This window comes from Podarcis muralis, chromosome 14 (assembly GCF_964188315.1).
Source record: "Podarcis muralis chromosome 14, rPodMur119.hap1.1, whole genome shotgun sequence".
Lineage (NCBI taxonomy): Eukaryota > Metazoa > Chordata > Lepidosauria > Squamata > Lacertidae > Podarcis > Podarcis muralis.
Window position 1 is genome coordinate 998,817 of NC_135668.1, and position 15,506 is coordinate 1,014,322.

Below are 15,506 nucleotides of genomic sequence, written 5' to 3' on the forward strand. Positions count from 1 at the left end.
TAAGAGCACCTCTTGCACCCTTGGCACCGGAGAGGAACACAGGCGCCTGCCTCATACTGAGTCAGACCACAGAGCTCAGTACTGACCACACTGACTGGCAGCAGTGGCGCTCCAGGATTTCAGATGGTGGACCTTTCTTCTATCAATAAAATAAAATAAAATAAAATAAAATAAAATAAAATAAAATAAAATAAAATAAAATAAAATAAAATAAAATAATTCACTCTAATGAGTGAAGTGCAGGGGCTCTTTTTTGGTCTTGCTTACCTAACTTTTAAGCTGACTGGGGGTGGTGATTATGTTTTTTTTAACCTTTTTTATTTAGTTCTTAAAATTTATATATAACTTGATTGGAAAAAACCCCCTCAAAGCAGTATTTGTGATTGCTCTTGCTTTCATTCTGTAAAGCATCTCACTGGCGCGCCGACTATTGCAGCCTTCCTGGCTTCTTGCACTTCAGTTCAAGACTCCTCCCATGGGGCCTTTTCAGCCCAGGAAGTGCTGGCAGCCAGGGAGGCTGAAGAGAGATGGAGAAATGTTTGCAGCAAAGAAGCAAGCAACCCCCCCACCCCTCCTTGGCTACTTTGCCAGGTGTAAAGGTAAAACCCTCAGACAGGCACCGTCTCTTTTGACAAGTAAGAGGCAACATGATAGAAGTATATAAATGGAGAAAGTAGGTGGAGAAAAGGTTTTCTCCGTCTCTCATAATACTCAGACTCATGGACACCCAATGAGGCTGAACGCTTGAAGATTCAGGACAGAGAAAGTGCAGTACTTTCTCCACCGACACACAGACAAACTATGCCACTTGCTCCTCCAGGAGGCATTGGATGGGTTTAAAAGAGGATGGGAGGCTTTCATGGCGGAAGAGGCTGTTGGCGGGACAGGAGGGGGCTCTTGGGCTGGCATCCTGCTTGCGGGTTTCCCCCGGGGGCACCTGGTTGGCCACTGTGAGAAGAGGATGCAGGACCGGATGGGCCCCTGGCCAATGTCGGAACCTGCGATCGGCCGAGCTCCTCCGGAATCGCCTCTGACGTGATTAACGACCTGAGCCTTTGATAAGGCTCCAGGCACATTCCATTATGCAGAGAATCAAAGCAGGATGTGGAAGTGATGAGATTTATGTCTACATTGCAAAGAGTTTTATTTTCCTAACTACGCAGACAGAAAACACATCCTCTCTCTGTGAAAGCAGAGAGCAACTGAAACAAACAAAGGAACAGGAAACAGTAACATCACGTCCATCTCCCGTCTCCCGTGAGACTTCCAACAGCCTGGAATGTCTCTGGAATGTCTTGTGACTCAAAGCACTGCACAGTGGCAAACAGAAACTAACATCCTCCCCCTTTCTGTGAACATCACTGGGCAGTGTGTTAGTACAATCTCAGTACAAACCCAATTTCTGTACATAGGTACAGTGTTGATCCTTCGAAACGTCCTTGGACAATAAATCAGCATGAATTTCATTACCTGGCATGTAGGACACCGTTACGAGTCCTTTCTGAACACATTCTCTAGCATGTTGCAGCTTCAATTGCAAGTGCTTCGTGCTTTGCTTACAACCTTCAGAAGTCAGCAAAGCCAAACTTGCTTTCTTGTCCTGATAAACCTGGATTGGACACTTTACAGGAATTCTCATGACTTTAAACAATTGTAACAACCATTCACAACCCACAAGTGAATAAGACAGTGCATTCAGTTCAGCTTCACAAGAACTTAAGCTTACTGTTGTTTGCTTCTTGCACGCCAAATCAAATAGACCCTGGTTGTACATATAGCAAACTCCAGACATGCTTTTCCTGTCTGTAGTGTCACTTCCAAAACTCGCATCAGCAAATATCTCAAGACCATCAGACTTCTGATTGTTAAATCTCTGTCTGTAATGCATAGTGCCTTTCAAATAGCGTTCTTAAGGAAATCAGTCCTGAGTGCTCACTGGAAGGACAGATCGTGAAGCTGAGGCTCCAATACTTTGGCCACCTCATGAGAAGAGAAGACTCCCTTGAAAAGACCCTGATGTTGGGAAAGATTGAGGGCACAAGAAGAAGGGGACGACAGAGGATGAGATGGTTAGACAGTGTTCTGTCTAACTGGTGAGAGCCAGTGTGGTGTAGTGGTTAAGAGCGGTGGTCACGTAATCTGGGTAACCGGGTTCGCGTCTCCGCTCCTCCACATGCAGCTGCTGGGTGACCTTGGGCCAGTCACACTTCCTTGAAGTCTCTCAGCCCCACTCACCTCACAGAGTGTTTGTTGTGGGGGAGGAAGGGAAAGGAGAATGTTAGCCGCTTTGAGACTCCTTAAAGGGAGTGAAAGGCGGGATATCAAATCCAAACTCTTCTTCTTCTTCTTCTCGAAGCTACAAACATGAGTCTGACCAAACTGCGGGAGGCAGCGGAAGACAGGAGTGCCTGGCGTGCTCTGGTCCATGGGGTCACGAAGAGTCGGACACGACTAAACGACTAAACAACAACAATATTTTAGTACACCAGTCACAGAAAATTGCTGATGTGTTAACCAAACTAAGCCTGATGGATGCTAACCCTGTAGACACACCAATGACAACAGGTTATCAGGTATATGATACTGAAGAAGTATTTTCTGACACTACACTGTACAGAAGTGTGCTAGGCAAATTAAACTTCATTGCCAGATGTTCAAGACCTGACATTGTAGTTAGCACGAATTTGCTAAGCAGACAAGTCAACAATCCTACTGTTAAGGATTGGAAAGCTCTGTGTGCAGCATCCGGAACAAAAAGAATGTTGCGTATCGATGCACCCAAGCTGTGAAGAACAACCGTTCCATAGCCTTGACTGGAGATAGTGTGGTCATCCGCTTGGTGAATCGCACCTTCCTGCGGAGTAAAGGACACGAACAGGTGTTTGTCTTTGCAGACATGCCGGGTCGCTCCCGAGTCAACGATGAAGAAAGATCTAGACGTTTTCTGGACCTTTGGAGTGAAGCATGAGACCATAGCCTTGTGTTGTGTTGTCCTGGACATTGCCCCTTTGCCTTTGCCTTCTCCACACGTTGAACTTTCTCTGCACTGCTCTGTTGTCTTGGCCTTGGGATGTTTGTACTCCCTCTTCACGTGGCCAAGACGTCCACATGAGTAGCATTTCACTGACTTCAAAGCTTTGGCACCATCTAGTGGTTGCACTGCATTCTGGGATGACGTCTGTGAGGACTCCCCCTTGATGATACAGCTAGCACTATGCTGATCCGCTTCATTCAACACCACAGCAGTAATATGCGCTACCGTTAGCTGAGCAGTAGGCAAAACAGCAAGCTGGCTGGCAATCACTTCCCAGCTTGAACCCAAAGAATGTAGAATCATGAAGGAATACACAGCCTCTGGAAAGGTGATTCCACGCTGTTGCAACTCATGCCTGAGATTCTGTATTTCCATGAGGTGAGCACGTACATCTGCTCCATCAACAAGTGCCATATCATGCAACCTGGCATAAAAGTACAAAGAAGCTCCCGCCTCTGTTCTTAAATGTGACTGTTGGAGACTGTCCCACATCTCTCTGGCTGAGGCCTTGTCATGCAAAAGACATAGCTCTTCAGGGGACACAATCAGCGTCAGAGTTCCCCTTGCTTTGGAATCCTTAGCCTCCCATGCTTCGGTAACTGGAGCTGGGGGGCGGGGCATCTGTTATCACATTAAATAGACCCTCTTTTCTTAGCAGAGCTTCTGCATACTGCACCCAGTCCTGATAATTCCTCTTTGTGAGCTTCGGAATTGCCATCGCATTTTGAAGGGCCTCCATTATTCTGGCATTAGCCTTTTGAAGCAGGCTCTGTCTGTTTACAAGCAGCTGCATTCCAAAAGCACCCTTCTTGAGGCCTTTGCATGCCCCTGAGCTTCTGCCACAATTGGTCAGTGCTTTGGCTAGAAGTTCAAAGGGACTGGCAGGCTTCCCGGGGCAAGAGCACATACCTCTCATCAATCTTCTTGACATGCAGAGAAGATAAGCTGCATTCCGTTCTTCTGGGCCCATAACCAAAAATGTTGGAACCTGCGATTGGCCGAGCTCCTCCGGAATCGCCTCCGACGTGATTAACGACCTGAGCCTTTGATAAGGCTCCAGGCACATTCCCCATTACTCAGAGAATCAAAGCAGCATGCGGAAGTGATGAGATTTATGGCTACATTGCAAAGAGTTTTATTTTCCTAGCTATGCAGACAGAAAACACATCCTCTCTCTGTGAAAGCAGAGAGCAACTGGAAAAAAAAAAAGGGAACAGGAAACCAGTAACGTCACATCCATCTCCCATCTCCCGTGAGACTTCCAACAGCCTGAAATGTCTCTGGAATGTAAACAAAGTTTTGTAACTCAAAGCACTGCACAGTGGCAAACAAAAACTAACAGCCAGATCCAGCAGATGCTCTGCTCATGTTAAGTTCTTCTTCTAAATAGAGAGCTTTATCCCTGCTGTTTTTGTTTAATTATTATTTATTATTCTTATTCATTTTATTTCTATACCACTTTATATTTTTAACATTAATACCTCAAAGTAGTTTGCAATCAACATTAAAACATCAAATTTTTAGAATTAAACATTACAGAAGAAGATCAAACATGAAATATAAACTCAAAGCAACATAATTAACAAAAAAGTAAAATATTGTAAAATCATAGAATTATTGAGATTGAAGAGACCCCCAAGGGTCCTCTCAGCCAGAAAGCATCCCTGGCAGATGGCCACCCAACCTCTGCTTAAAAACCTCCAAGGAAGGAGAGTCCACCACCTCCCGAAGGAGACCATTCCATTGCTGAACAGCAATTACTGTCAGAAAGTTCTTCCTGATGTTTAGTCGAAATCTCCTGTCTTGTTTGACTCCTGCCCTTCAGAGCTGGAAAAAGCTTGCTTCATTTATCTTTTTTATCTTAAAGATTTCAAAACAAGACATTTTATGCAGCATTTTATGCAGCAAACTTTTTTTATTATCTTAAAGTTTTCAAAATAAGACATTACTAAAGGAGGTCAAATGTAGAATACACATTTAAAACAGCATAGTTAGCAAGAGAATAAAGCATTTTCTTAAACACAGAACATAATTGTGCTGTTGTTGTTTTAAGTTGTTTCTCTATATGTAATTGTTTTCTAATTGTTCTTACAGATTCCATTGTTTTAAATGTTTTCTATATGCCAGCTGTTTTTGGATGCCACACAGGAAGCGATTCATAAATGAAATTATCACCACCACCCTCTCAAATCAATCAATACTTTTCTTACCACCTTCCCAATGAAAACACCATGTTTCCTTTCTCTTTTTGTCTCATTTGCAGGATTGCACTTTCTTCACACGAAAGGAAATCCTTCGGTAAGCAGATCACACTTCCTTCTGCTCTGCTAATTTGTGCTGGGGCTGGTGGTGGTGCTCACATCATTCCCAGTGGAAGGAATTCAGGAAGTTCAGATTCCTTTTTAGAAGAAAGGGTTTGTGTACTGAGATGTAATGCTTGGTGATATAGAAACCACCCAGGTGAAGCAAGATAAAAGAAAGGACTTCTTCATGCAGTCCAGTTAAACTATGGAACTCCCTGCCACAGGAGGCAGCGATGGCCACCAACCTGGATGGCTTTAAAGAGGATTGCACCAATTCATGATGGAGGAGAGGGCTATGGATGTCTGCTAGCCAGGATGGCCATGCTCTGCCTCTGCAGCGATGCCTTTGAATGCCAGTTGCGAGAAACTGCAGGGAGAGGGCTTTTGTGCTTGCCAGTTTCCCACAGACATCTGCCACTGTGAGAACGGGATGCTGGGTTAGATGGGTCCTAGGCCTGATCTAGCAGGCTGTTTGCATGTTCTTGCGTTCTTATCGGTTTGGTTTAAGAGGGAGAAGATGATCCCAGTGAGGGCAAGCTGCTGCCTGGCACCATCTGGCGGCCACTGCCTTGGTCTGCCTGATCTGGACCATCCTTGTCTCTGCTGAGGACTCATCTGCTGGCTTCCCAGGCCCAGCTCCGAGCGCTTTGTTTTGTCCTGGTGCTTTCCCTTGGAAAACCTGTGTTCTGCCACTGAATTGGAACAAGCAGCAATTCTCAGAACCTGATAGCTGGTTGCTCCAATTCAGAGGTAAAATGTGGGTTTTTCTGGGGAAAGTGCTGGGACAAACAAACACCCTCCTTGGAGACGGACCTGGAAAGCCTGGGCGTGTGCCCAGAAACACGGAGCAAAGCTAAGAGTGGATGAGGCCAGCTAGCTGTGCCCTTTCCAGGGCTCTGGCAGAGGTCTTTCCTATCACCTCCTGCCTTATCTATTGTGGAGATTCCAGGGATCTATGAAGCAGGGACCATACAAACCACACTTTATACAACGGAGTGATTGTCCTGCTTCCAGGCACTGTCTGGCTTTCCTACCGTTTAGCCCAGTGTTGTCTACTCTGGCTGTCAGCTGCTGTCTAAGAACTCAGGCCAGGGTTGCTCCTGCCCTCCTAGCTGAGAGCCTCCTGAGATGCCGATCAATGAACACGCTCAGATGATGATGACCCAGACAAGGAGTCTCTGCTCCCTTTTACAGATGTTTCCCATACCAGAAGAAATGTCATGTCTTCATGCTTTCAGGCTGGTCTCATCACAAATGTTTTCAGCAGACACTGAAAAAAGTACAGTGAAGGCACTTGCCTGATGTCAATGGGCAGGGAGTTCCATAGAGTAGGTGCTGCCACACCCAGAGATCAATTTCTTGCAGGTGCAGAAGGGTTTTATGTGGCACTTACAGCAGTGCCAGCTAGTGTAGACCCTCCCTAGAATTATATGTATTCATTTCAGCAAAAACAGGTGTCACTTCTGTGTTCAGTGTACCTAAAAGGTAAAATAAAAATGAACGATAATTCTCTGTCCAGCCAAGGCTGCAGGACTTTCAGTTCCCACAAAGAACATAATAGTCTGAGGAGAAGAGAATGTGTCAGGCAGGCACTGGAGGGTGGAATAAGGGAACTGTGCTAATGGGTACAGTCTCTGTTGGTTTATTGATGCCCTGCCTGGCTGACCCTTCCTCACAAATATTTCCCCTTAGGAACAGCCAACATTTTCTGTCTGCTAGGTATGCTGTATCTTTGCATGGCTCAGCCAAACCCCCCATCCTTCCCAAACTGGTGTTCTGTTGAAACCGGACCTCTTGTTTCTCCAAAGTTTTCTTTGCCTCCAAAAGATGCTTCCATTCCCCTGCCAAGTCTCTTTGAAAGAGTGCTAGAATTTCATTCTTTGTTTGGCAGGTGTGAAATTAACCTAATTCATCATTTTAAAGAGGCTGTGTGTGGTGCGTGTATGCTTTTATTTCTCTGCCCTGCTTTTGAATGCCAGTTGCTGGAAACCATGAGGGGGGGGGGAGTATTCTCACACTGGGATGGGATCCCGCTTGCGAGTTTCCTACAGGCATCTGGGTAGTCACTTTGAGAACAGGAGGTTGGAGTAGATGGGCTATTGGCCTGATCCAGCAGAGCTCTTAATGCTCTTCTGAACCTCTGGCTTTTGTGTGGCTGGCATGCAGCCTCCTGTGCAAAGGTGAGAGTTGCACCCATTGCTCTGTCTGCTTTTGCCTCTGGGCCCTGAAAACTTTCCCATGTGGAAATGTGGCCCTTGGACTGAAGGAGGTTCTGCACCCTGAACAACTTCTCTCTTTCATGGCTGCTCATCATCTACTGGTATTCAAAATCTTGAGATTAACTGCAGCCGTGATGAGTAGCCAGGGGTGGATTTTCATTCCAAGATGACAACTCCCCACCTTGCCCTTTCCCAAAGGACCTAGGGTCAGGCTCCATGGCCCAGTTCCACCTTCTCCTTTCTGTAAAAATGTTCAAGAGAGTGGAATAATTAAATCTGGGAGCCTCTCCCGGCTAATGGATTTTTGCCTGTCTCCTTCTTCTTTCAATGATAATTTGAAGAAAACCTTTAATGAGGGAATATGATTGATGCTTGTCCACAGCAAGAAAGAAAGAAAGAAAGAAAGAAATGTGCTCCAAGATCCCATTAGTAACTGGCAATAGATGGAGATAAAAAGCAGGTTTTTCAGGGTAGCTCAGCAGGCATCCCAGTTGGAGCATGGATCTCTGAAAGTGTATGCGGCACAACATCCATGGGAGCACATGGCACCTCGGGACTTGGCCTCTGAGAGATGCAACACCCTCCCGCCGATGGATTCACGGAGGGGGCCGTGTTGCTTTCCACTGAGCCAGCTAATTGGTTCTGGGACTGTCTGTCACAACATGAAATTACTCCTAAGGAGAATTGCTTCAGCTTTGGATTTTTTGGAAGGCCACAGGCAGAGGCGTAGGAAGGTCAGGTGGTACCTGGTGCAGAAAATTTCTTGTCACCCCCCTACCCGTTGATTTTTTAACCCCCCCCCTCAAAAATGGTTTTACGTTATTTCATATTTTCTTACAAAGGAATATGGATTCTGCGCCTCTGATAACAAGTAGCCGACTGTGGACAGATACTTAAATCTACAGGATGGATTGTGTTTAGGCTTTACACAGAGAGGAACCCCACATGGGTTTCCCCGCATGTAACGTAACAGGCAGGGAGCCAGCGCAGATAGAGAGAAAGACCTTGGGGGCGGGGAGGACAAGAGTGCCAAAGTCCGCCCATTTGATCCTCTTTGGGGTGGTGGCACTAGGGCTCTGGGACCACCCTCCCCAAAAGATTTACTTTTCTTCAATGTATTGTTACCACTGTTATTCTATAGCTTAGATCCTTTTTAAATTAAACACTTTCTCTAAAATTAAAACAGCAGAAGTAATCAGTAGCATAGATATCAAAGGAAAGGCAAGAGAATAGTCCCTAATAGATACAAGGGAGACACAGATACACCAGCACACAAAAGTAAATAAAATCCAGCCTTGGGGAGAGGGGTGGGAATGTACAGTTTGCTGTACTTAGCCTTGAGACTGAAAGGGCTTAAAAAATGAAAAATAAAAGTCTTGTGTCTAGGAATATTTTTCTACAAAAGCATCAGACTGGTTGTCAAAAGTGTGAACTTCATTAATAGACCCTAATTGGTCAATTATGAGAGCTGGACCATAAAGAAGGCTGATCGCCGAAGAATTGATGCTTTTGAATTATGGTGCTGGAGAAGACTCTTGAGAGTCCCATAGACTGCAAGAAGATCAAACACATCCATTCTTAAGGAAATCAGCCCTGAGTGCTCACTGGAAGGAAAGATCCTGAAGCTGAGGCTCCAAGACTTTGGCCACCTCATGAGAAGAGAAGACTTCCTGGAAAAGACCCTGATGTTGGGAAAGATGGAGGGCACAAGGAGAAGGGGACAACAGAGGACGAGATGGTTGGAGAGTGTTTTCGAGGTTACCAGCATGAGTTTGACCAAACTGCGGGAGGCGGTGGAAGACAGGAGTGCCTGGCGTGCTCTGGTCCATGGGGTCACGAAGAGTCGGACACGACTAAACGACTAAACAACAACAATTGGTCAATTAGCCACAGAATAGCTTTGCTGCTTTTTCTCATCTTCTTTTAATTACACAACTGCTTTTTTTTGGGGGGGGCCCTAGCTTCACGCAGGGGAGGCTGGGGGCAAAGGGGAGGCTGGCCTGCCGAGCGCCCAGGGCGGCGCTGAGCTGCTGCTCCCGGCGCCACACGCGGGCAAAACGGGGCGGCAGCGCTGCCATTGTCCCACACGCTCCACTTTTGGGGGCAGCAAAGGTTTTTCGGAGAGGGGTTTGGGCCCGAAGGGGGTGCGCAGGACAGGCAGCGGCCTTGGCAGGCCTCCTCAGCAGCCCGGAAAGTCGGCCTAGGGGAAGAAAAGGAGGCCGAGTAGACTAGGCCTTGCCTTGCCTTCGCCCCGCCCCCAACCCAGCTGGCCAATCGGCTGTGTGCAGGGGGCGGGGCGAAGGCAAGGCCTAGTCTACTCGGCGGCGTCTCATTTTCTTCCCCTAGGCCGACTTTCCAGGACCCGGGAAGCCAAGCGGAGGGTGGGGCAGTAGGACGGGTCATAAAAAACTTTTTTTAAAAAATGCCTGCTCCAAAGGTCTTATTTTACTAAACTAGGGAGTATATAGCTATATAATTTCTTGCATATCAGTTAATATCTTGACTCTGCTCCACTGAATGGAAATTTCAGCCTTCATGACATAGGGAAACAACCAAGTAAACAGCTATTTTCGTGGAGGAGGGTCGAGATATTAACTGATATGCATGGGATTTCACATATAGCTATATAATCCCTAGTGTTCTAAGATAAGACCTTTGGAGCAGGCACTTTTTTTTAAAAAAAAGTTTTTTATGAACCACCCTAGTAGGGCAGTCATTGTTCCTTGATCATTTGTCACCCTCTCCATGATGGCACCCGGGGCGCCCCCCGCCCCCTTCCTACGCCCCTGGACACAGGTAAATTTTATGACATCAGCTATTGTCTGGCCATAGCCTTTCCCCCATTTCTGTGTTATTTATGGTTTTTGGTGTCCCAGGGATATCTTGAGAAGAGCCAAGCTTGATTGCTGTCCATCACAGGAGTTTCTGAGGAAGCTCTGAAGGGACCTCACCAGCCAGAGGCTTCCTGGGGCTCCCCTCCTGCCCCTCTAGCCTAGTATTTCTCTACACTGACTGGCAGCAGCTCTCCAAGGATTCCAGTAGGAGTCCCTCTGCACCCTGCACGGAGGGGTGGAGGTTGAACCCGGGACCTTCTGCTTGCAAGGCAGATGCTCTACCACTGAGCCCTGGGGAAGGCTGGTCTGATCCAGCTGGCATCCAGTCTCTGGCAAACCTCCCTTCCCAGCCCTGAGACCCAGTTCTTTAACTGGAGATGCCAGACATTCAGCTTGAGACCCTTCTGTATGCAAAGTGGGCAGAGTTAACTTGAGTTGCTGTGGTGTCCAAAGCTTCAGCCCATAATCTTAAAAAAGAAAAAAGAAAACCCACAAGCCATCATTTCTCTCCATCACATGTCTCTCTCCCCCCCCCCCCATAATGCCTACTCATTTCCCAGCCCATCTGTTTTTTTTTATAAAAAATCTCCCTTTAGGCTTCAGGACAAGAAACCCAATTCAGCAAATCCAGGTGCCCAGGAATGCGCTTTTGCTCTCCTGCAGAAACATCACAAATGAAAATGGAATGTTCAGTCAGCTGGCAAATTGCTGACTGAACATGGCCCATCCATCCATTGGCTGAATGTGGTATTTATCCTGGATAGCTGCCCAGTTTCTGTGTCTCCACCTCACCTGGCCCCTTCTCCCCTCACATTCAAAGCTGCTCGTCTGGACAGAGCAGGGATTGGATAGGTCTGAGTGGAATCCCTCAGCTCCACCTCATCATTGCTCCAAGTTCCTGGCATCCCTTTGCTTCTGCTCCAGTTGAATCCCAGAAGGACTTTTGGATTTCAGAAAGTCAAAAGGATTCTGCTCATGTGTCCTAAATTTGTGGGGTGGGAAGAGAAAAATCTTACAAACTAATATGCAGAGAAAATTGAAATCCATCACTTCTGAGTTTGAAAAAAATGTGTAAATAAAATTTCTTATCAGCACCATTATCCCACTTTTAGAAGGTAGCAAATTCTTCTGAAGCAGCTTACAAGTAAAATAAATAAAAAATCAGTAATAACCTTACAATATCAGGATACTTCCCACAGTGGTGGTGTTCTTTTTTTAATTATTTTTTTATTTTTTTATTTATATTGTTAAGGTAAAGGTAAAGGTACCCCTGCCCGTACGGGCCAGTCTTGCCAGACTCTAGGGTTGTGCGCCCATCTCACTCAAGAGGCCGGGGGCCAGCGCTGTCCGGAGACACTTCCGGGTCATGTGGCCAGCGTGACATCGCTGCTCTGGCAAGCCAGAGCTGCACACGGAAACGCCGTTTACCTTCCCGCTTGTAAGCGGTCCCTATTTATCTACTTGCACCCGGGGGTGCTTTCGAACTGCTAGGTTGGCAGGCGCTGGGACCGAGCAACGGGAGCGCACCACGCCGCGGGGATTCGAACCGCCGACCTTTCGATCGGCAAGCCCTAGGCGCTGAGGCTTTTACCCACAGCGCCACCCGTGTCCCTATTTATATTGTTACATCATTACAATTTTAATATAACCTTGCAATCTTTTAAAAAAAAATGAACATTGACTTCCCTTCCTCCTTTCCGTGGGTTCTAATATCTTTTACTACTGCATATGATTATTACTCTGTATTGTCTCGTTTCTCGTTTCATTTCTGCATATTTTGTACTGCTGAATTTATTCTAAACCTGCTAACGTTTTTACCTGTTTACAGTAGTTCTTCATATATTCTACAAACATTTTTCTAATCCTCTTTAAATACTCTTTTATCTTGCTCTCTTATTCTGCTGGTTAGACTCACCAACTCATCGTTTTCAGCATTCCTCTCTCATTGGGACTGCTCCCTCCCTCTACTTTTGGGCATATACAATTCGAGTTGCAGTTGTTGCATAGTGAAATAAATTCTTATACAGTAGTTCTTAGGAACATCTGACTCAATTAATCCCTAAGAGAAACGCCTCTGGTCTTTTTGGGAATGAACTTTTAAACATTTTTTATCACATTATAAATAATCTCACCAGATTCTTTAGCTGCTCTGCATGACCACCACATATGATAAATCAGTGTTTCCCAACCACTGTTCCGCGGCACACTAGTGTGCCGCGAGATGTTGCCTGGTGTGCCGCGGGAAAAATTAAAAAATTGAAAGATTTTTTTTTTTTTTAAGTCAAATTTTCGATTGGGGCGCCGTCACTAGATGACCCCTGGGGTTCCCTCCCTCCCTCCCGCTCTGCGCCTCCCTCCTCCTCCTCCTCCTCCTCCTGGGAGGCCCTTCCTGGCTCTCGGCCAAGGCTTGGCGGCTGCCACTCACTCGCTCGCTCGCCCACCCGTCCCTCCATCCCTGCACCCGGCCTCTCCCCCTCCGTCCCCAGCGCGGGGGCTGCCGGGATCCGTAGTCCCCTTGCCCTTGGGCTCCGCGCCCGCGCGGGGTGCACAAACTACGTTTCCCAGCGTGGCCTGGCGGGCCGGGCGTTTTGTTTGAAGCGGTCTTCTCCCGGCCATGGAATGAGCGCGGCGGCGGCCGGGCGGGCAGGGGCTCTTCCGCGCAGACCCCGCGCAGCCTGCCTGCGCCCCCGCGGAGATCGGGCGGCAGGATGGAGGCCGGGGATCCCCGCGGAGGCGGAGCGGCGGAGGCGGAGGCTGCCCCCCAGGTAGGGCTACGTCGGGGGGGGGTTATTTTTGCAATGCTGCATCCGCAACGGAGGGGACGCATCGGACCGCGGGGAGACCCCTTGGCGGGCGTGCAAGGCAATGCATGCGTGCAGGCGTTGCATGGAGTGCAGTGCAATGCAATGGCAACGCGGCGCCCTGCATGCATGCATGCAACTTCCACCGGCGCTCCGGACTTGGCAGGTGAGGGGGGTCCCCAGTGGGCGGCAGAGAGAGCCGGGAGGGCGAAGGGGAGCCGGGGGGAGCAGCGCTGCTCCCCGAGCCGAGCCCGGGGGGAAACTTCGGCGTCGTTGCGCTGGGTGTTGGAAGCGGAGGCTGGTGGGGGCCCCTCACCTGCAAAACCTGGTCGCCTCTCATATATTTCGTGCATTGCATTCATCGCCCGCTTTCTCCTCCAAGGAGCTCCCGGGGGCGCGCGTGGTTCTCCCCGTGTTATCCTCGCAACAACAGCCCTGCGAGGTGGGTCAGGCGAGTGGCCCAAGGGAGCACCCAGGGATTGTCCTGGCCAGGTGGGGTGATTTGAACCCTGCTCTCTGCCCGGTCTTCGTCCTCATTTAGCCCCCACATGTGCATGACTGTGCATGACTGAGGTTTTCCCCCCTCGTCTTGGCTATGGTGTGAGTCTGTGCTGTTAATTAATGGGGTTCTGCCTTCGGAGAAGATGAGCCAGCCCTCAAGGAGGTGATTATGTAATTTGCTAGCAATTCATGTCCCTCCCGGCGTGACGCTGCGCGCTGACGTCACAGGGCTGTAATGGTGGTGTGCCTCGAGATTTTTTTCATGAAACAAGTGTGCCTTTGCCCAAAAAAGGTTGGGAAACACTGTGATAAATGTCCCCTCTGTTTCTTGGCACAGTGTGGCTGTTCAGCAGTATTGGGTGGGAGAAAGAGGGCCTCAGGCACATTTTAGGAATGTAAGACTATATGTTCTCATTGAAAATGAGAAAATCCCATCACCAGTGAGGAAAACAGTTGCAGAAAATGCATCGAGCACCGCAAAATGTATGCTGGAGCAGTTTTCTACTAAATCTCATAAACACTGTTTGGTTCACGTCTCAGGGTTTGATGTTTCCTTTTTTGGTGGGGGTGCATCAGGGGGAAGGAAAGGATCCTCCTCAAATCCGAGGCTCTGGAAATGGTGAGATATGTACCCCGCCCCTGTCCATGCACATTCCTGGTTTGCAATCTCTTCTGCAGGCCAGAATCGACTGGCATTGTTGTGGAGGAGACTTAATGAGATGCTCAGAATCTCTCATGGCCTAATGGCCACTCAAGCCTTCCTAATCAATGAGCTATTACCAGCTTTTATCTTCCATTCCCAGCAGTTTGCCTCCTGGGAAGTTCTTGTCACAAAGGTGGCAGAGGTCTGCACAGCCGGCTAGAGTTGGCCCTACAGCCTAGCAAAGAGGGCACTGCCCTGCCAACTGCAGACATCCCCCCACCTGCCTGACTTGTTTCTCATAATCCGTCAGGTGCTGGCTTCACCTGCATTGGCTCTGGTGCCACCTGCTGTTGGTCTCCCTGCCTTTCACCCTACCAGTCCCAATATGCACCAGCTGAGATGAGCAGGCCCTGGGTCCACCTCCTGGTTCCCCGGCAACCAGTGAGAGCTGGAAAGACTAGCAACCAATCAAGAGGCAGAATGGAACTTAAGTTAGCTACTGACAGTGGGATAGGGACTTCCTGTCTGGGTAGGCAGAGGGATCATCCTCTCTCTCTCTCTCTCTCTCTCTCTCACACACACACACACTGTATTTTTCGCTGACCATAAGATGCACCTAGTTTTTAGAGGAGGAAGACAAGAAAATAAATATTCTGAATGAAACAGTAAATGTATGATTTTTGTGGTTCTTGCTGTGGCCATGTGATCTGATGGTGAATTTGGGGTGACCTAATGGAAAAATCCTGAGGATCCATGTGGATCCATACTTTGTAACCACGTTTTTGCTCCATTGCGGCCCCAGGCAACAGTGGGTGCGTGATTTTTTTGGTGCAGGATGTAGCCATGGACATGTTATGTGATCTGATGGTGAATTTGAGGTGATCCAATGTAAAAATCCTGAGGATCCATGGGTTTTTACCTCCCCCCTGCCAGGCAGCCTCCGCTAGCATCCCTTATCTCTCTTCTGATCCCACCGATTAGCTGTTTCCTTTCAACCCTCCCTTCCCTCTTGTTTGCCTTAGGGTCTTTTCCATAGCTGGAGCAGTTTTTTGCTCCCCTTTTCTTCTAATTTCTCTCCTTATTGCTTTAGTCTTCCTGTTTCCCCACTTTGCAAGTTTCCTGTCCTTACCTCCCCCCTCCCAGGCAGACTCCTTTATCTCTAGCGTCCCTT

At 47.9% G+C, this 15,506-nt stretch overlaps 1 protein-coding gene across 3 annotated transcripts in view; it reads left to right on the top strand.

Moving 5' to 3' along the window:
• CIB2 (calcium and integrin binding family member 2) overlaps positions 1 to 15,506 on the top strand; it is a 53,923-nt gene that overhangs the window by 18,584 nt on the left and 19,833 nt on the right. The window contains exon 2 of one of the 3 annotated variants that reach the window (XM_028705900.2): positions 5,298 to 5,332. The exons of 1 other annotated variant lie outside the window; for it this stretch is intronic. In XM_028705900.2, coding sequence (XP_028561733.1) covers positions 5,298 to 5,332 — 35 coding nt within the window. Of the gene's footprint in view, positions 1 to 5,297; positions 5,333 to 9,906; positions 10,353 to 15,506 lie in introns of those variants that run through there. One more of the 3 variants, XM_028705901.2, reaches the window with a different exon arrangement.